We start from the raw sequence: 21,833 nt of genomic DNA on the forward strand, positions 1-21,833 counted from the left end.
CATTGCTTACTGGTGTGCCATGGACCCGGCATCCTGGGTTCAAATCATGTGCCTAGTCATTGTCAGTTGGATTTGATTTGCATTCTCCTCATATCTGTGTGGGTTCTCTTCTGATTACTCCTATTTTCCTTAAAGATGCAGAAAGATTTGTATGTTAGGAGGACTTAGTAAGTTGGCCCCAGTAAGAGAAAGTGTTGGCGACTGCTTATGTGTGACCTGCAAAGGACAGACTCTTTCCACAGTATTTGTTATTTGTCTTTTATCATTATTATTTATTTGTTTGGCTGACACCATTATCCAAGGTTGCTCACAACATTTAATATACAATTGGTTATATTTCTTTTTGTTTTTCCACTTGGAATTCAGGCAGGTGAAGTGATTTGCTCATGGTCACATAGTGTCAGTAGCAGGATTTGTACTTATAACCTCAGGGAAAGTGCCAACTCTGCCTACCTTTTCTTGTTACTTCTGCTACTGAGGTAGACTGTAGCTCACCGTGACTTGTATTACACAGGTTGAAGAATGTATATGTGTATTTATGAACACATAATTTCTCATTTCAACACTCATATAAACAATGAATAATATATATAGTGTCTTAATAAATTATTAGCATCCCATGACCCTTTACAAAGCAATTTAAAAATATGATTGAAGAAGGTGTAAAACATCATGCTGAGTATCCATAAAAACTTATAAACATGCAATAAAAATTAAAATAATGTATTAAATATTACTACTTAAGGATATAGGTAGACCAGTCTGGATTACAGAAATGACTGCAGTTTTTTCAGATGAATTTAATATGCTTGTGCAAGCTGATATAAATTACAGTATGTCAGTGAGTGGACAATATTACACCTAGGATACATTGGGACTGCAGATAACCAGATTTGGGATTTGATGAACCACTCCACTTTGTAAGCATGAAATAAAACAGTACTTTTATTAAAGCAAGTAAAACTGCTGCTTGTTTTATTTGATCATTCTCTATCAGGAGTTTATAATTGTAAAATATTTTAAGAATCCATGTGGACTCTTCACATTGACAGCATTCTCACAGAATGTAGACCTTTAATGTGCATGTGCACCTCGAAATAATTATATAATGTTATGTGTGTCTACTTTTACATCTATACAATTATGTGTGTATATGTCTCTGACTTTGTGAGTGCTTATTGAAATGGAGTTTTTTGTGCCTTATGTACCATGCACCATGAAGTTTGCTGTTTAGCTTCAGGGCTTGTTCAAAAATTAACTTTCATCATTGTGACACAGAGATGTAGTGGAATAACTAACATGCAGTTTGATGTGGAAAGAAGCTTTTTTATTAGAAACCCAAAGCACAAGCAAAAAAACAAAATAGACAACTAAATGCAGCAGTGAATACTGTCACTGGCAGATAGTTTGCTGCCAGTCAAACAGACATATTGATGTTTCTACAATGGTGTGTTTTGCTTAACTGACCTTATTTTTAATGTTCTTTGAACAAAATGCAGTGTGATTTTCTTAGGTTAAGGATTATTTTAAATTCAGATGTCAAAAAGAAATTAATAAATGGAAGAACTAATCAAGTGGAGATATAAAAGACAGGAAGTGACCTCAGAGTTAGAAACTGGCTGCAGTATAGTGCTGCAGTTGCTGTCCAACAAATCCAGACAGTTGGTGTTAACCTCTTTACTCCACCAGTCCTATTTCTCACCAGCAGAACATTTTTACCTGAAATCCTAACAGATATCTACTAGATAACAAATAAGAAGAATCATTAATAATGCAAAGTTAATTTAAAAATTAGAGGTGTCAATCAATTTTTAATAAATGCTGTATCTATAAGTACCCCTTAACACATGATTTTTCTGAGGCAAGTTAATAGAAACACATTTGGCCTCTACCAGGAGACCCCTAGCAAATATCAAAAGGCGTGAATACTTATTACATATACAGTATGTATGTATGTATGTATAACAGAGATGCAATGAGAGCATGCAGTACTTGCAGTAATATGATTATATACAGCAACAATTACAGAACAAATACTGCTGCATCAGAGTACTTTGCAAAATGAAGCCATAAAATGGGACCAATCATTTTCATAATTGCAGCAGTTGATCTAAATTCAGTTTTATAGTCTTTAGTAATCATTCCGAGTGTCTGTCAGCATCTAAAAGGAACCATTGACTTAAAGCTTGAATTACACTTCTTACCATTTGACAAAATTTAATCATAAACAAGATCTGGCCAAGCAAGCTGTTAAATCGAAACATTTTAGGAAATCCATGCTATTGAAATTAGCCCAACACTTATTTTTTTGATTTGTGAGAAGAAATCTCCAAGCAGACAAAGGCAAATTACATAAGCTCTGTATGAACAGGGTGCAAAATTTCAACACAGGTATTTTTTATTGTGTAAGTCATACAGAGTAGTGTTCAGAACAAATGATACATCTATGGAGTGTGGATGATAGGGGGCACTCAAGCGCTCCAAACACCCAATACAAACAGGCTCGGACACAAGTATAAAAGTAGAAAGTTTTTATTGTGGGAAACTCTTCTCACTAAGCATTTCCCATGCTGCAACCACATACAATACAGAATACAGTTACAATAAAGCACTGCTTCTCTCTGTCACTTGGTCACTTCCACCTCCACGCAAGCTTTGTCCACCTCCTCTCGACTCTAGCTACTGGAGTTGAGGCAACTGGCCTCTTTTATGTAGCACCTGGGAGTACTTCCAGGTGAAGTGGGAGCCCGACAAAATAGGGTTCCCTATTTACCACGGCACCCACAGAACCCAACAGGGCCAAGTCAGCAAACTCCAAGTCCCATGATGTCCTGTGGGAATCTGCGGCACAGCTGCAACCTGAGAGGCTGCCACCTAACGGTTTGGGGAAGGCAGTGCTCTACAAAAGCTGCCTTCCCCCATCCTTCATCTTCATGTGTGTCCCTCACAGGATCTACTATGGTAATTAGAAAATTGAACCAAGTTTAACATTGACAAAGATATTGAAGTTAATATGTGCCGTTACCAGCCTCTCAAAACACTTAAAATACCAGAAATAAGTGTTATTCGGTGGAAGTCACTGGTGCAGGTTACTAAATTTTTCTTAGGAAGTAGAATAATTAAGGCTTTCTTAAGGCAGGCAGGAACAGCAGGCTGGAGAAAAGAAAGGTTAATGATGTCTGTAAAAAGACAGCAGCCAGAAGGACTGTACTGATTTGATGACACAGCTGGAAACACCATCCTGGGTTTCAGCTTTGTGTACACTTTTACAAGTCATCTTCATGCAAGCCACGGTGATAGAAAAGGATCATTAGAGACTTGTTAAGTACATATGGCCAGTTGTGTGTTTACATGTAGAAAATGAGCATGAAAGGTATTCATTTTGTTCTTTGTAAGTGGTGTTGTTTGCAGCAGTTGTTCCCAATTTTTTTTTTATAGTTTGCAATCCTCCTTATATTCTTACATATACCTGTGGCCTCATGTATAACACTGTGCATAGAATTCACGCTAAAACATGGCATACAGACAAAAGTGGAAATGTGGTTACGCACAAAAAAATTCAGATACATAAAACCATGCATAAGCACACACTTATGCTCCAAAAATCCTTGGCAGTGTGAAATGTAATGCACATGCATGCGCCTGTCACCCCACTCCAACTCCTCCCAAAATTATGGCCTTTTGAATTTGCAAATCAATATAGATAGATAGATAGATAGATAGATAGATAGATAGATAGATAGATAGATAGATAGATAGATAGATAGATAGATAGATAGATAGATAGATAGATACTTTATTAATCCCAATGGGAAATTCACATACTGCAGCAGCAGCATACTGATAAAGAAACAATATTAAATTAAAGAGTATATTCAATATTAAAAAAATGCAGGTAAAACAGACAATAGCTTTGTATAATGTTAACGTTTTACCCCCCCCCCCACGTGGAATTGAAGAGTTGCATAGTGTTGGGGAGGAACAATCTCCTCAGTCTGTCAGTGGAGCTGGACATTGACAGCAGTCTGTCGCTGATGCTGCTCCTCTGTCTGGAGATGACACTGTTTAATGGATGCAGTGGATTCTCCATGACTGACAGGAGCCTGCTCAGTGCCCGTCGCTCTGCCACAGATGTCAAACTGTCCAGCTCCATGCCTACAATAGAATCTGCCTTCCTCACCAGTTTGATATAATATATAATAATATAAATAGCCCCTTAAGTTCAGAGTGATACAGAGTGGTGGAGACACTTGAAAGTTCAAGTTCAGAAAGTCGCATATTGCCCAAAATAAAAAAGAAGTGGTCAGATATCAAAGTCGCTGTGAAAAGGTGAGTCGTAGCCCACCGCCTGAATGTCTTACGGAAAAGTACAGTGATCCCTCGCTATATCGCGCTTCGCCTTTCGCGGCTTCACTCTATCGCGGATTTTATATGTAAGCATATTTAAATATATATCGCGGATTTTTTGCTGGTTCGCGGATTTCTGAGGACAATGGGTCTTTTAATTTCTGGTACATGCTTCCTCAGTTGGTTTGCCCAGTTGATTTCATACAAGGGACGCTATTGGCAGATGGCTGAGATGCTACCCAACTTACTTTTCTTTCTCTCTCTCTTGCGCTGACTATCTGTGATCCTGACGTAGGGGGGGTGTGAGCAGGGGGGCTGTTCGCACACCTAGACGATACGGACGCTCGTCTAAAAATGCTGAAAGATTATCTTCACGTTGCTACCTTCTGTGTGCAGCTTTTAAGTATGCTGCACTGTGCTTCGCATACTTTAAAGCTCAAAGGGCACGTATTGATTTTTGACTTTGTTTCTCTCTCTCTCTCTCTCTGCTCCTGACGGAGGGGGTGTGAGCTGCCGCCTTCAACAGCTTTGTACCGGCGGTGCTTCGCATACTTAAGCCAAACAGCCCTGTTGATTTGTTTGCTTTCCTCTCTGTTTCCTTTGAAGAGGAAGATATGTTTGCATTCTTTTAATTGTGAGACAGAACTGTCATCTCTGTCTTGTCATGGAGCACAGTTTAAACTTTTGAAAAAGAGACAAATGTTTGTTTGCAGTGTTTGAATAACGTTCCTGTCTCTCTACAACCTCCTGTGTTTCTGCGCAAATCTGTGACCCAAGCATGACAATATAAAAATAACCATATAAACATATGGTTTCTACTTCGCGGATTTTCTTATTTCGCGGGTGGCTCTGGAACGCAACCCCTGCGATGGAGGAGGGATTACTGTATTAGGGTACAGAGAAAAAAAAAAAGGGACACAGTAAAGACAACAAGGGTGAAATGTTGACTTTAATTTCGAAATTACCAATTTAACCTTGTAGTTTATTTTGTCATTAAAGTAGAACATCATAAACTTAATTTTAAAATCAATGTTTAATATACTAGAGTCTCTCAAATCCTATCATAACTAAAGTAGCACGTTAAATGCTTTGTATTCTATGCTTCTTAAATGGGCTTTCTCTTTCACAGGCAACAGGGTGCAAGCACTGATCTCCACTCAAAATTCCATGATCCATGATATCATAGCTCTCTGTACATTTTAGAATACTAAAATGTATACTTGATATCATATTCATGATGAAATGCATTAAAGCATGTATTAAAAATGGGGGCTCAGTGGCGCAGTGTTAGCGATGAGCTGGTGCCCTTTCCAGGGATTGTTCCTGCCTCTCACAAAATGCTTGCTGGGATGTGCACAACCTTCAATGAAATAAGTTATTGCAGCAGTACTGTCTCTATCAAACGTACCAACCCCCAATTCCTGTCCTTCCGTTTTATTTCTCCATGTAAACCATCACCACAATATAAGCTCTGTAATAAATGTCAAATCAGTAGTAAGCTTAGAATGCAGATTCTCCAAAATTTTTAAGGAACACTGAAAAATCTTCGTAAGACATGTGTAATTATTTCATCCATCTATCCATCCAAGGTTGTGCCAGTCCCAGCAAGCATACATCATGAGGCAGGACCAATCCCTGGACGGGGCACCACCACACCCCCACATGTTTAATTATTAAAAATATACATTATTTAAATGAAGTTAATGATTTATCTGTATAATGTAATATACATATTTTATTGCATTTCATCATAAAAATGATATCAAGTATACATCCTAGTAGCTCTTAGAAATCTAAATCAACTGAGAAGCCAGTCATCATCATCTGTAAATACTAGCTCTCTTCTATTGAACTGAATTGAATTCCTTTATTGTTATTGTATGATATAATGAGATTGAATATGCAAATCCTTCACAAACTTATTTTCCTATAAAATGATAAAATAATAATAATAATACTACGATAAAGAATAATGAAAAATATGCAGTATGAAAGCATAAGTACAATATACATGTACATATTGTGCAGATGGTGCAAATGGTTCATTAAGTGGTTCAGGTTGTGTAATATTACAGCTGTTGCGCACGTTTACAGTGAGGTAATTGTAATTATAAGTGCAAACAGTTCTACCAGGAGCACTTGGTGGACTGATTGAGTGTGTTTATAGCTCTTGGGATGAAACTGTTACAGAGCCTCAAGGTCCATGCAGGAAAGGCTCTGAAGTGTTCTCCATGAAGATGCTAGTGGCTTTCCTGAGGCAGTGTGTGCTTTAAATGATCTCCAGGGCTGGAAGCTGTATCCCGATAATCCTCTTTGGTGTTGACACAAACTGCCATAGAGTTTTCCGATCAGCTGCTGTAGAGCTGTGATTCCACACTTAGATACAATGGGTTAAAATACCCTGGGTGGTGCACTGAGAGTAAAAACGCTAAAGCAGTTGTGGTATTTGGAATAGCTTGGCCATTCCTTGCACCATTATATTGTTACTGGTTGATAACAATCAGGGGCCTTAAATTTCTAAATGATACGTGGTTAATTTCAGTGTATTTGATAATGCCTGTGTCATGGACGTGAATCAAATAAAGAAAGGGAAACCACACAGGAAAGGTAGCACTGCTTTGATGCTGGGTGACACCAGTTTGCAAAACCAAGCAGAAACATGCATAAGCAATTGCCGCTTAGACCAAGTTTAGTTTTATACATCGCGATGTGAGCATGGAAACGGCATATGCAACATTTTTGTGCATACGCACCATTTATACATGAGGCCCCTGGTGAATTGGAAATACTAGCTTTATCTTTTTGCAGCCTTAATGATTTTCTTAATATAATACCTGCTTTCTCGTAAAGCTCTGTATTCCCAAATGTAAAAGATGCATGGGTGAACAAATTATTTTCAGAGGTACACAGTTGTCCACACATGTTTGTGAAACCTGTGTGTTTTGTTGTGTATTTGTTCAGCCTATGAGTCTTTCAGCCAAAGTAGTCCTATAATGATTGATCTCATTACTGAGATCACTATATTCTTCTCATCCCTGACATCTCATTTTTCATTTTCTGTTTGGCAGTGGAAAGAAGTTGCAGGCTGATTGGTTGAAATGTAAACTAGGAATTAATGCATTAAGCATCTTTAATGCTATTGTAGTAATGGTCCAGACTGTTATCTGGCCTGGTGAGCTAGGAACCGTGCTGATAACAGTGTTTATGAGTCCTGGCAACATTAAATAATGAGTTGCTGAATTAGTTTAGTATTTGTTCATATTGTTATATAATTCAACCAGTGCAACACTGATCTCTTTTTAAGCTACAGTATAAAATACATTCACAATACTTGTTGAAAACTTCCTAAGTAAGTGAAAAGGATCTCACTTTATCTTTTTTTTTACATAAGGGGAACAGAATTACAGCTTAGCATAAATAGCCACAACACCATAACTTCATTACTAAAAAAGTAAGCTCCATATGCTCAGTCTGTTGGAGAATCTGAAGTCACCATTGCCTTAATGAAGTACAAGACACAGTGGTTTTTAATATTTCATTAATAGATTAATTTCTGTTTGAACTGATACTCTTAATCAGACAATGAATGGTCACTGGCCACAGCAGTAATTGGGGGAGGCTGCTGGGAGTTCTGGTGTTTTACCACATCTATAGGCCTGCTCATATTTCCATGTCTTCTTGTTCTGCTTCCAGGACTACAATAGCCAGGTAAGTTATATTCATGTTACTTTAGCCTGGAAAGTTGACCCATTCCACAATACTAAAGAGGTCAGTGAGACTTACTGCTTTATTATCCATATGTGTTTGTCATAAAATCTGCAACAGCCCTCTAAGGACCAGCATGCAACATACCACTTTCATTCAGCCTTATCTTTAGTTATGCGGTCGGACTTGATCTGTTTAGTTTATTTATTAGTTTTTTTTAATATACAATATTATTAATTAAAAGTTTGCTAAGCTACTTAAGGAAACCAGCCTTATGTTTCAAGTATAATCACTTGAGGTACATGTCACCAAAATGGCATGCTACTAGTGAGGGCAATAATAACTATGATTGTGTTAGAGAATGTAACATTTCTGAATTTGTAAGTGAAATTTAAGGCTGTGAAGAATCTCAAGTTTACAATGAATTTGTTGTACTGATGAAACACTGCTTGACATATTCACCTGATTAATGCAAAACCTCTGGTTTGATGTGAATACAGTTTGGAGAGATCAGATCACTAATAATCTTTTGTAGTGTCCTGCAGATGGCTGCTTAGACTATATATTTATATTATACACTGTCTCATTTGTTTCTTTATTTACTCCCATAGACCATTAACCTTTAGTTGTACTTGAGCTTGACCCTTGAGTTCATATTGTTGAAATCAGCTTTCTACCGTGAAGCTTTCCAGAAACATCTACAATACATCTGAGTTACAGGAGCTATTATTAAAACTCATGTGAGTGGCAAATTATAGAGAGTTGTCAAAGTGGTGTTCTCTGCTTCTGAAAATGCTTACTTGGTAGGCATTACATCTACACCTGAAGATGAAGGAAAAAAAATATGTCATAACAGCAGTGGGAATTAACATGACATTTACTGAATGTGCTAACTCTAAAAGCCACTAGAATGTTAAAAACAAATCAGAACACATTCTGAATTACTTTATGCCTTGACATGCCAAACAATTGAAAGTGTGACTCCAATCTTTTCATGTCCTTGTGCAGAACAAAAGAAGATACCATGTGTTATTATGGAAACCGGGGAGCTGAAGTGCCCACTTTCTTGAAACCAGGTTTGTGAAATTATAGAGTAATTCCAGATGAATAATAAGCCAGTTAAGAATCAATTACTAAATTTCCCTGTTGACATGAAGAAAGTAATAGCTTTCCTTACAACTTAGTAGGAGATTTATGAAAAAAGTTTAGTATTAGCAGTACCAACTGCTCCATAAAATATCTGTCTTGAAGAAATATTTCAGGTCCACACTGGTCTACGGTGATTACATTTGATCAGTTTTAGAATACAGAGAAAATTTATCAACTAATCCATTTTTCTAATCCACATCATTCAGTTGCAGAATTGTGATCCTAGGAGCACTTGACACAAGACAGGAACCAGTCCTGGAGATGGTGACTGTCTATTCCAAGCCTTGGTCACACACATAACCCCAAACTCATAGCATCAGTTCATGTATTTGGGAGTGCCTAAACCGAGGGTGATCAGAGAGTGACTCGGGACTAGTATTCAGATAATAACTCTCCTGGAGGAGCAGTGCTAAGCACTGTGCCACCATCCGGTGAATATGTGATATTCTATTATTTTTAAATGTTTGAGCAAGCAAAATATATTAACATGTAGTCTGCAGTTACAGTTTTCTGTTAGAATGTGAAACTCTAGTAGTAGTGACAAAATAATGCTGATCTCATGTGGCAGAATATCATGTCATAAGAAAGTGCTAAACTTTGGAGGATTAATTTGCTAATAGCGTGGACTCATTTTGTGTAATAAGCTGATGCCTGTCTTCAATTTTATGTTTCTAATGGATCCTTGCCAACTTCAGATATTTAAATATTAAAGGGAAAGCCCTGAATGGCAAAGTGAAATTTAATCTGATAAAAATGGCATAAAATTGGCATTCAGCTACAGTTAGTTTGCTGAAATAAAACCTAAAATGAAATTAAGGCAGAGACAACCACAGTTTTTGCCTTCATCTTTCATCTGGATTATAACTTCGGACTTGAAGTGAAACTCTTTAGGAATTTGTTCAGCTTTTCCTCGTTTTTGAGGCACACACTTTGTGAGAGCCCTATTGTTCACCCTAAGAAATATCCATGATCTGAGCCTCCTCCCATGCAACTGTGGTCTTTACATTAGAAAACAAAAATTTCCCATTGCTTATTTGACATGCATTGTTTACAAGGCACAAATAGCATCAATTTGTGATGCAATTAGCCTTTCTAGTTTTGTTGAATTTTGAAAAGTGTAAGAAGTGTTAATATGGATAAATGGCTGTGCATTATGTCTAATTAATATTGCTGTTAAAAAAATCTGTAGCGGAGAATTATAAAACATGCAGATGTCTTGTTTCAAATTAGTTCTAGGACAATTTGGTTGTTCTGCCAATTTGAAATAACCTAACCATGTTGACATGGCTTTTCTATTAAATGTAGAAGAGAGACATATAAAATATAAACATTTACCCAACACTCATATTATGACTTTCACCTTAAGTAATATCATCCACCAGATATACTATACAAATGCTAATGCATTTGTTGGCTTTACTCTAGATACAAGGTTACAAGTAGTATTAGAGTCCAAACCAAAAGCACAAAAGCAGTGTTACTTAGTCTTTTGTGCAGGTCCTGTTGTCTCAAGGGATAGAGGACATGATTTTCCTGAAGCCTTCAAGACCCGCATGTAAATTTTCATTGACACATGTGGAGAAAAACTACACTTTATGTTTCTTTGTGCTAGTGCTTCTCTCTTTGCTCAGGTTTGATCACACTTTGTACTGTAGTGCAGATACTGAGTTTTTACACCATGATCGTATGTATGTGTCTGCAGAGACTTGGTGATCAGATAAGGGTATTTCTTCATTGAGATCTAAATTTTGCTTTATGTCTGGTCTTTCCTAGTTGTGCACATAGCTGTTCTTTAGTGAGGCTGGAATGTATGTGGCAGTCACACGCAATTCTGTTCCAGGCAGCATACTGCTGCTGAGAGCTGGCATTAAATTCCTATTCAACTTGAGGGGTCTTCAACCCTTTGTTAGGCAACTTAGGCAGTAGGAAATCTGTTAAGAAGAACAGAAGCTGATCCCAGACTGAGGTGGTGCAGAGAGCTAGTGCTGACTCATGATTATGAAAGAATGTTTGGCTCCTTAGGTACATATAATCCCAATCTTTCGTCTGGAAACTTGTGCAGGTTTGTCTATCGAAGTTGGAAAAGCTAAGTTATAGTCACTGCCCTAACTGACATGATAATGTTAGAAATGTGCTTTGCAAGAGTGCCATTCATTTGTAATTGATACTACCTTGTCAGATGATTCAGATGCTACCAGGAGTTCCACAAAGATACATATCCTTCACTTAACTGAGGAATTTCACTTTGCCTGAAGTAATGTTAGGTTTTAATCAAAGGTTTAGGTCTCATGTGTCCTGCTAAAGAAAAACAAGGCAAAACCATGTTTTTGTCCTACGTAAGATTGTGTTGTTGTTGTAGTACAGTAAAAAAAGCTGCAGATATGAGAAAAAGATGAACAAGCTCCAGATATTCAGTCAGTTGGTCATATATTTGAAAGCCTATTTGGAATCCATTGTACTAGTGCTTTGCCACATCCCTTTATCTTTTGTACAAGAACAAATTGTACATTTAACGCAATCTATATTGTCATTTGTGATTTTATAGGTATTTACGGTCTTAGCAATTCTCTACTTGAAACTCCTTGGAAAAAACTTCAACATGGCAAGCAGCTCTTCACTGCTGTGGTGAATCAAAACCTGCCTTCTGAGAGCCTGGTACAGCAGCTGCTGAACGTCTTGAACAATCAGGAGCCGTAAGTCTGCACCATAGAGTGCCGTTGGTAGCAAATGATTAAGATCGACAGGAGACGCTAATGTGCACTATAAAGTCTTGTCGATCATAGCCTGCATTCAAGCTGACAGCAGCCATGTGGGAAATTGGATTTGTAATGATCTCTGTAGAAAGCTGTTTTTTTTTTCCTTTACTTGGAAGACTGTGCATAAAATATGTTTTGTTATCTTGTGTACTGGAGGAAAATGATTTATTTCGCAATATTTGCTTGCTGGCACAAAGTAAATTGGTTAATTTCTTTTTCTTGCTAGTCTGGGTTGCACATCTGCATCTTCACTGCTCAAATGTCATAATCTTTGTTCTATTTTAGGGCAGCAGATGTAGTGCAAGTTACTTCCCTCACTCATGAACAGCAGCTCAGCTGTGCATCAATTAAAGGTTTCAATAACCATTTAAAAAACTTGGCTCTTACTTGTTATCCTGATGTTGCTGTGTTTCATTTTCATGGCCATTACCATGTATTAGTTACTGTATGTTCCATATGACTCCGCTGTCAACTTTGAAATGCTGTAAGGATAGAGAGACAGAATCATAAAAACAACACTTTATTAAATTAAATAATTATTCTGGAGATATTGCCAAAATGCCTTTTGCCTTGAAATATAAGCAGCTGTTTATCTGTTCATTGTCTGTTACTTGCTCATGTTGCGTAAGGGTTAGAGGCAGCCAGAGCTTATCTTGAACTAAAGGAAGCACTTTTTCAAAAATAACCAACTTTATATTCCAGAATCCAGAACACCAAAAATTCACTTAAATGTTGCAATTAATTATTCTTCCTGTTATTTCAAAATGTTTATCTTTATGCAACATATGATATATTGTAATTATGTAATGGATTTTCATTAGACATTTTAGCCCTAGCAGCAAACGTTTTCATTGAGGGCATTAGAAAAAATCTATTGTCTTAAAAAGGGAGAGTATGTTGATTCTATCTATTTTTGAACATGTGTTTATTAATTTATAAGCACTAGTCTAAAGTAAAATGCTTTTTAATTTTAGGAAAAAAATTGCAGAGCTTGGTATTTTTTTAAACCTAAACTTTGATGCACTTGTTACTTTTTTCTGTTAATTGAAGACAGTTACCAGACCCAGCAATAGAAGAACAAGGGAAAGATTTTATCCATGCCATTGTTAACAAGTATGCAGCAGTGTGTGTGCGATCACCAGGATACGGCACAAGGTAGAACACTAAGTGGCTAACATTCTCTTTGTACTCTACATCAAGATAAACTTCTAATTCACTAATACCTCTAGCAGAGTAACAGTTTCATGTTAACTCATTTTGGGAATGGGAGATTTGGACTAGAGTGACATAGTTGCAATGGTGCTTAAGATTCTAATAGACCTACTAAAGGGCAAGTCCCATGACAAGAAGGACACTACAGTAGTCTATATTTGCTCAATGGGTTTTAACTTTTTTTTTAGTTGAATTTATTGTAATGCTACCACTTCCACCACTTCTGAGTGCATGTGTTTATACTCCTTGCTCTCCTGAATAAGCCTGGCAGAAGGGTGGAATGTGCGTTTAGGCATAGCATTTCTTCTTTCGACTTGCTTCTTGTACCATTGAAGGCTTAACTTTAGTTTCATCCTCATCCTCACATGTGCTTTCTCTGAGCAGGTTTTGGGCACTGCTTTTTTACCTGCCAGTTAAACCATGATTGATGTTCCCTTCAACTATTATGTTCAGTGTTGCTGTTTAGTAATCACTTCTGTGCAATAATATGATTTGTTACTACATGTGTCAGCCTTCAAAAAAGACCCCTGGAGAGTCTGCCCACTTTAAAGGGTTGGAAACCAGGTAACCATCTGAGCTGTCAAGTTAATTGTAAGACCTACAGATCCTTAGTACATGAAAGATAGGTTTGCCTGATGTGCTTAATAAAATCAAGCAATGGAAGTCAACTCTTGCGAAGTACTGAGACACCGTAATAGCTGAGTGTCCATACTAAAGACTTTATGCTCTTCTATAATCAAGTATGAGCTGAACTTAATCCTGGTCTTTCTGTGCACCTACAGCAGTACAAACTAGGCATAGGTGTGCAGCACCAAATTACATATGAAGCTCTTAATTCGCTATTTTCCACCTTGACCAAGTGAATTGAACACAGCTAACCAGTATGCAATTAAATATCATTCTGAATCTTTACCTCATCATTGCATGTTTTATGCTCACCCCTTATATGACAAAGCACCCTTTAACTCTATATGAAAGAAAGAGTGTAAATGTTTTTTTATATTCTAAATGAAAAATCTTGTTTGACTATGTATTAAAACACCATCACAGACACTGAGATATCACCCTATATTTAAAACAAATTTGCTCATTTGGTGAACGTGCCTGTTTCACCACATCATTAAATGTATAATAATTAAATAACTAGAAGTTGAGGAAAAAGAAATCCCAGAGAAGACTATGTCTCTCGAGCATTAAAATATGGGACCCTTCATCTAATAAATGTTTACATTTTATTAGATACAATATTCTCATATGTGTTAACATTTATTTTTTTCTTTCTTTCAGGACTAACACTATCATCCTCATTGATGCAACAGGACAAGTCAGTTTTACTGAACGTACAATGCTCGAATCTGACATCAATCAGTGGAAAACTAGCACATTTACATTTACGCTTCACGAGTAACAGACATTTTTGCTCTGCCAACTGTGGAATTATGTTTAGTGCCTTTTAATGATCCGTTGAAGTGGAGAAAATGTATGTGACTCTTTGTTACCGTAATACACCTCACTGATTCCTTGCCCTAACTAACTTTTTCTGTTATAAATCAGATGAAAATAGTGCCCTTCTAGTGCCATTTTGAAAAATGAGACGTGCTTGCAGTTTGACTCCTGAAGTTCCTTTAATCAACATACTTTATGTAGAACCACTGAGACTCCACATAGTGTCTGGATTTTTTTTTATCATTTCATTGCAGGTTTGTGCTGCAGAAATATTTTTATTATATTTTAATATAATGAGAGTAAATATGGAAATGAGTTAGTTTATTTATTATTGTAGTCTCTACTTCCCATAACTTATTCTTTAAAGGCAGCAGTTTGAGCAGAATCATGACATTCAGCAGTGCAAATATGATTAATATTAAAACTGCCTCATATATTATGTTTCTGTTACCTTCTAAAATTTTAAAATAACATTATTTATACTTTGTGTTGAAGGTATAGGAATTATAATCAAGCTACCATTGTTTTGCTCTGCTTCACAAAAACAAACACTCTTACTTTTTAAAAAGCATATTACTTGCTGCAGTTTTCAACCACATCAACTTTTTTTTCCTAAGTAGCCTCCTTCCCTTTTCTCCTGAATTCCCCTGTGCTAAGGGGAAATTAAGGTGAGGTATAAATGGTTTTTTATTTATTACTATATATGTATTCTCTTAAGTGGGAACAAAATCACACCACATACTGTGAGTAGCTGTCAGTCAGCTAGAGACCAAATGCTGATAAAAGTCTAAACAAGTCCTGTTATTTACTTAAGTCAATATTAATAAGTTCAGATCTTACGTAGCTTTATATTTTATTCTTCTGGCTTGCTGCAAAGCAGACAAGGTTAATTGAAGAATGCACATTATTTAATTGCACAGTATAATTTAGTAGCATTCATTATGTGAAGTATAACATAAGCTAATTGATTTAATGTAAATTGGTCTTCTTCATCTGTATAGGCAGAATGAAAGGAGATTTTCAGCATATGCACCAGCAAACTGCAGAGAATAACACACGGTTGGGACCAAGCTTTTTACACAGAAACAAATGATTTCAAATCTGTGTGCACACTCAAACCTAATTTGAGATGCTAACAGCAGTTAAAAGCTTCACTATGTGAAATCAGTGTGCACAGTTTCAACTAAACTCATGATACTTTTAGGAGTTCACTTTAGCATCCTTCTTGTTACTAAAGATCTTGAATGATGCTGTATACTGTGTTATGGTATTACGTCACCTCAATTCAACAGGAGGACAAGTCTGAAGCTTCCCTGGGTCTCAAGTATCACTGAAGTAATAAGACTAAATTATTTACAAAATACAGTACCTTTTTTAGTGGGGTGCAAGAATATGCATGCACAATGTACAATTTTGTTTTACTGAAAAGTATCTTTGCTCTAAAATTATACATGAATTGTTTATTGTTGGTCTAATTTCAGCTTGTTAAAACTGTACTGCATTAGTTTACACTTTTCAGAGTGATACAAGACTACAAAGTAAATATATAAGCTTCCATTATAAATATTGATAATCTTTATCAATAAGTAAAGGCACTGAAGTATAATAAAGACACTCCATCATTTCTCTTGCCGTTTTTGTACCAGCAATATATCAAATTTTATAAATGTATCTGCTCTCCCATTTGTTTACAACAAACCGAGTATTCGACGCTGTATGCTCACATTGGTGGTCCAATAACTTAAGTGAAGGAGTATCTGTCAGTATATAGTGTGGAACTGGACCCGGACACAGACAGGCAGACACGTATTCACCCCACACATGTTTAATAAAGTGCTCCATTATTTACAAAAGTGCCACAGTCCCCAAAAGTCCCCAAAGTCCTGACCAACACACACAATGCCTTCACTTCTCTTCAGGCCGCCTCCTCGTCTCCTCCCAGACCTCATCCGTCTTCCTCCCGATTCAAATCTCTCTATGAAGGGAGGCGGCCCCTTTTATATGCACCCGGATGTGCTCCAGGTGCTTCCCAGCAATCTTCCACTGGCACTCCCCAGTGTGGCGGAAGTGCCGGCTGCGTACCTGGAAGCACTCCGGGTGTCCTTGCTTCTCTTCCCCCCAGCACTTCCGGGTATGGCGGAAGTGCTGAGGTCCAGGGCTCCCAAGCATCGATGGTCCCCATAGCAACCAGGGTGGTCGCCCCCATGTGGTCTGAGGCGGGCATAAGCCCTCTTCCGGTCCACCGGGGTGTCCCAGCTGGGTCGCCCCCACAGCCACCTACGACAATAGGGAAAACATGTTTTCTCTGCACAAAAATTGGCACAGTGGGTCTGAAGGCTAAAGTTGAAATGTTAATCTGGTTATGTATTATCCCAAAGATAAGTGTATTAGGTCCAGTGTGAGAAGTGTTAGTGATTGGTTCCTTGTCATGTATTAGCATCTTATCCAGAGTTGCCTCCTATTTTGCTTCTAGCACTGCCAGAAATATTTCCATATTCCCTAAAAATTGGGGAAATTGGGTCTGGAAATGGATAAATAAATGGGCTGCTTTGGTGCTATTACTAGTTACAATAAAGCAGTTTGCCATTATGCTGAATTTTGTTGCAGTCATCTATTTGGTCATCAAACATTAACATGCTGATATACAACCATATTTTTCTAGTTATCATCTTTGTATATAGTGCAATGTAGCAGACTACAGATATGGACAAAATATCACCTAAACACAGGGTATAATTCTGTTGTTTTATAACTCTAACAACAGTGATATTCAATTGCAAATATATTTTTTAGCTTGTCAGGGTCCAAAAATGAGGGTCTTATTTAAAGTGCATTTACTCCATTTCTTTAATTGAAAAATATGGATACTGGAGGATGCTCTGCGTTCACATTTCTGGCTTGCTTGCATTACCAGGAAGTATTAAACTGAGATTTACTGAGGTTTTTGTGATAATGCAGTGTTTACTTTTAAAGATGTTAAAAATAGAACGCATACACAACCCATGTATTAAGCAATTACACAATGAAAGGCAATTACTAATCTCTTTTACACATGCAGGCTGTCCCAGGAACTGACAAGTAAATACCTGGGTTGAGTATGCAGTATATATAAACAAAGTTAGGTCAAGAATCCCTTGCCAGTTCACTAGTTTTTTTCCTAGGCTCAGATGCAGTTTAATTTCCAGAAAATTCATGGGTTGGCAAAATTGAAGAGTAAAGCACACAAATCATAGTGGCATCTTCAGTTAAAATCTAAATAAAGCAATCATCAAATCCACTGGGTTAGCTTTTTTATTATTGGAAAATAATATTGGAAAAGAAATTTAAATATGGGAGCTGCTCTCCATTCTAATCAAGCCAAGAACTATTAAGCTAACTTACCACAAGACACAGCCACCATCATGGCTGCTACCTTCCACCATCAAAGGAGTGTCATGGGGTGACAGGATGTGTAATGCACTGCATATGTCTCATTAGAAATGAAACGGGGGGCAGATCAGGGTGCATGGTATTCTGCATATATCATGTTGCTGCTTCTTTGTGTAACAGCAACATTCATCTCTGTGTGCTTACCGCTTCAAATTTCATTGTGCTCTTTTCAATTTTCAATCAATTGTGTTGGTTCTGTCTCAAATGTACATTATAAAAAAATGTTAAAAATAAACAGAAGAAACGAAACACTCAACCATTGCTTCTGCTTTTTTAAGACAAAAAATCATAACAAAAAAGGCATCTGAAAGTTACAAATCTTTTGTGACTCTTTTAGTGAGATTAGAGGTGCACGTGTGTGCATGTGCAGGTTTTACTGGTGTGTAAGAATAAACTAATCCTAATAAATTCTTAGGATGGTTAACCCAGGAATTTCTTGGGTCACATTTGTGGAAGGGACTGTGCAGGGAAGTGATCATACAGTAGCTGTGTGCTCTAGGATGGTGTCATTCACCATTAAGTAAGAAGATCAACACACCAGCAAAAAAGTATTGGATAAGGCAAAGCATTAACACTTAAGGCAAGTCTCCCTTGTTTCTCCCTCTTCTAAATGCTATGGGTGGTATGGAGGTACAGTAACTATTTTATAGGATGTTGTCTCTAACTTTTGAATGCACTATGCTTAGCAAAGTCTGATATACAAGGAAATAATGAAGAAAATTATATTATTATTCTGTATGCTGTTCTGTGTAGCAACTAGATTCTGGAAGTTTTATTTATTTATTTATTTTTTACCTCATCTAGTTTTTCCTTTATGCTTTCTTTTGCCTTTATTCAGAACTGCATAACATCTGCTTTGCTTAACTAGTGACTACTGGGATTACCAATGGAAAAAGAATATTGATTTGCGCCATCTGCTAAGCTGAAGTGCTTACTACAGAAGCCGTGTCACCAAGTGATGGATGACCATCCATGTATTTTCAAACCTGTTTAATCCAACTTAGGGGTGTGGGTGGCCAAAACTTATTCCAGCAGCATCACACACAAGGCAAGAAACAGCCCTGATTGGCATATCAGTCCACCACAGGGCATACTCATGCACACACCAATGCTTAGTAAATGCAGCCATTTTAGATTTCTCTATAAACTAACATACATTTGTTTAGGATGTGTAAGGGAAACTGAAGTACCCAGAGAAGACCCTTTATAGCCATGCATCTTTACATAGGCAGTGATCAGGCCCAATCTGTGCTATTCACAAAGAAACTGCGCTGGCCCATTTACTTTAGTATAACATCCTTCTTAGTAAAGAAACATTGAACAACACATATTTAAAAACACAAAATGCACTTCAATGCAGAGAAGCTTTTATCTGTTGCACCTCTACATTATAATCTCCTTTTTCAACCCTCTCAAACCTACAAAGTATTTAATGTCTGGGATTAAATCACAAAGTTTACAAAGTTATTGTCTGTTATACCTGCATTTTTATCACTTTAATATTGTTTTTTATCAGTATGCTGCTGCTGGAGTATGTGAATTTCCCCTTGGGATTATCTATCTATCTATCTATCTATCTATCTATCTATCTATCTATCTATCTATCTAAAGAGATTTCTATATAGATGATGTTTTTAGGTCTTATGAACAATTACACTTCAAATTTAATTTCCCATCAACACAATTTTTCCATTATTTTCAAATCAGAAACTTTGCTAAAAGGAACCTTTTTCCTCAACTCCCATCCAGTTCTATTCCAAAAACAATACTAATCAGTCTTGAAGACTCAGACATCACTGCAATAATATATAAAAACATATTAAAGTTTCTTCCTTTCAAAGATTCTAGGGTCTGCTGGGGAAAGAATCTTTCACTTAATATCTCAGAAAAAGAGTGGAAGGCAGCCATGAATAGAATACGCTCCAGCTCCATATGCACAAAGCATTCAATCATTCAACTTAAAATCTTTTATTGAATGCATTCATGTTGTTTAAAATTGCCCAAAATGTATCAGATGCAAGATTCAACATGTGAACGTTGCAATTTAGCTCCAGCCTCACTGGACCACGTGTTTTTTGAGTGTGCCAAATTAACATTAACATCACTGTGGACAAAAATCTTTGCTTGCCTATCAGACAGCCTTGGTGTCAGAGTCACTCCTAACCCATTAACAGCCATATTTGGTGGAATCCTGGACGGTTTTGAAGTGGAGAAGGACATATTGATTGTAAATGCTTATACCACATTATCAGCACGTGCTTAACTGGAAGAATCCCAGCCCACTTTTTATAAGTCAGTGGGTAACTTATGTTCTGTACTATTTGAAATTGGAAAAAAATCTAACTCTAACTTAGAGGATCTATTTAAAACTTTTTAACAATATGACAAGATCTAATTAATAAAATTTTAGAATAAGCATTTATAATGTGGAAAAGGACATTCTTCCTTACCCATTTTTTAATTTTTGCCCATGCTGTTGGCTATCCTGTATTTCTCTTGGGTGGGGGTTGAATTCTGTTTGTTAAATTTGTTAGATTCAACTTGATTGTATGCAATATTGTTTTCTTCATTGTACAAGTTTGACTTGATTATATGAAATGTTATTTTCTTTAAATAAAATTTTTAAAAAAATGTCTTGCAATATAAATGTCATCTAAATGTCATCTAAAGCACTGCACAGCTGGGAATGCACTACCTATTGGGCAAGGTGCACCAGGTTCCCAAGGACAGTGGAAACCCACAACTTTACTTGTAGAGCATCTGTATATACCAGGCCAGTCTTGAAAATCCTTCTATGTGACTCTTCTGGGTCAACAGCTGGAAGCAGGGGGACACCACATGGGACAGGTGTTGTCTTCCTGGTCTAGACAAAAAGAAGACTTAGGAGCTTAGAAGCTTCCCTGACAGCCTGTCCCTTTAAAGGCCACTCAAGGCCCAAAAGTGCACTTTGATCTGGAAGCTATCTACCTTCAGAGAGCTGGTCCTGAACCCAGGCCAGTGTATAGCGGAATGTTTCTGTCAAAAAGTAACTATCAAAACCTCAGAAGGGATATGGTTGCATTTTGAAGGAACATATGATACTGAGAAAATAGGTTCTTTTATTACACAGCCTTATTGCTAGCTCAAAACACACACACCTGAAAACCAACACTTAAGGACAAAACATATGGACATTAGGGAAGAACAGCATTTAACTTCAGTATTTCAAGTTTAACTCTGAGAAAAGTCCCAAAAGCTGGGTGGCTTGATGAATTAATAAGACTGCACTGAAATGTTAAAAGTCCTGAGAGAAGATCGTTGTATTAGCATCTTATTTAAATATTACTGTATTTAAAAGAACTATTCATCCATAAATTATACAAAAACGCGCATATATTGTAGGTTTTTATACATACATAGTATATTGTTACTCCAGATGCTCATTGTACCTAGAACATTCTTGCCTGTTCTTGATTATATAAAAGATCTTGTTTTTGACCTTAGCTCCACCTTGTTTTGTAATTTGTCTGTAGATATTAATCCATGAAAGAAACCTTGAATTACAGGACAACCAGCATAAAAAGATCTTAGCTGTTAAAATGCTTTGGTTTTTGTGCATAAGTGCAAGCTTAATCTTTGTGTAAATATGTAAATGTAGCAAAAAAATGACATTTGTTTGCATAACCATTTAACATGGTGGCTTATTGACCATATTTGGTGTGGACTGCAGTGGCAAAGAAGGGAGTCTGTGGAAATGCCCATTTTCCCAATAAAGCATCCAGATTTATTCTTCTTAGTTGTTTCCTATGT

At 36.9% G+C, this 21,833-nt stretch overlaps 1 protein-coding gene across 6 annotated transcripts in view; it reads left to right on the forward strand.

Annotated features, from left to right (window-relative positions):
• tango2 (transport and golgi organization 2 homolog (Drosophila)) overlaps positions 1 to 20,664 on the forward strand; it is a 71,136-nt gene extending 50,472 nt beyond the window's left edge. For all 6 annotated transcript variants that reach the window (XM_051921284.1, XM_028825365.2, XM_028825366.2 and 3 more), the window contains 4 exons: positions 9,061 to 9,128; positions 11,747 to 11,894; positions 13,008 to 13,112; positions 14,457 to 20,664. In XM_051921284.1, the coding sequence (XP_051777244.1) occupies positions 9,061 to 9,128; positions 11,747 to 11,894; positions 13,008 to 13,112; positions 14,457 to 14,577 (442 nt within the window). In that variant the 3' untranslated portion in view covers positions 14,578 to 20,664. The remainder of the gene's footprint in view (positions 1 to 9,060; positions 9,129 to 11,746; positions 11,895 to 13,007; positions 13,113 to 14,456) is intronic.
• Positions 20,665 to 21,833: the final 1,169 nt, after the last annotated feature.

This window comes from Erpetoichthys calabaricus, chromosome 18 (assembly GCF_900747795.2).
Source record: "Erpetoichthys calabaricus chromosome 18, fErpCal1.3, whole genome shotgun sequence".
NCBI lineage: Eukaryota > Metazoa > Chordata > Cladistia > Polypteriformes > Polypteridae > Erpetoichthys > Erpetoichthys calabaricus.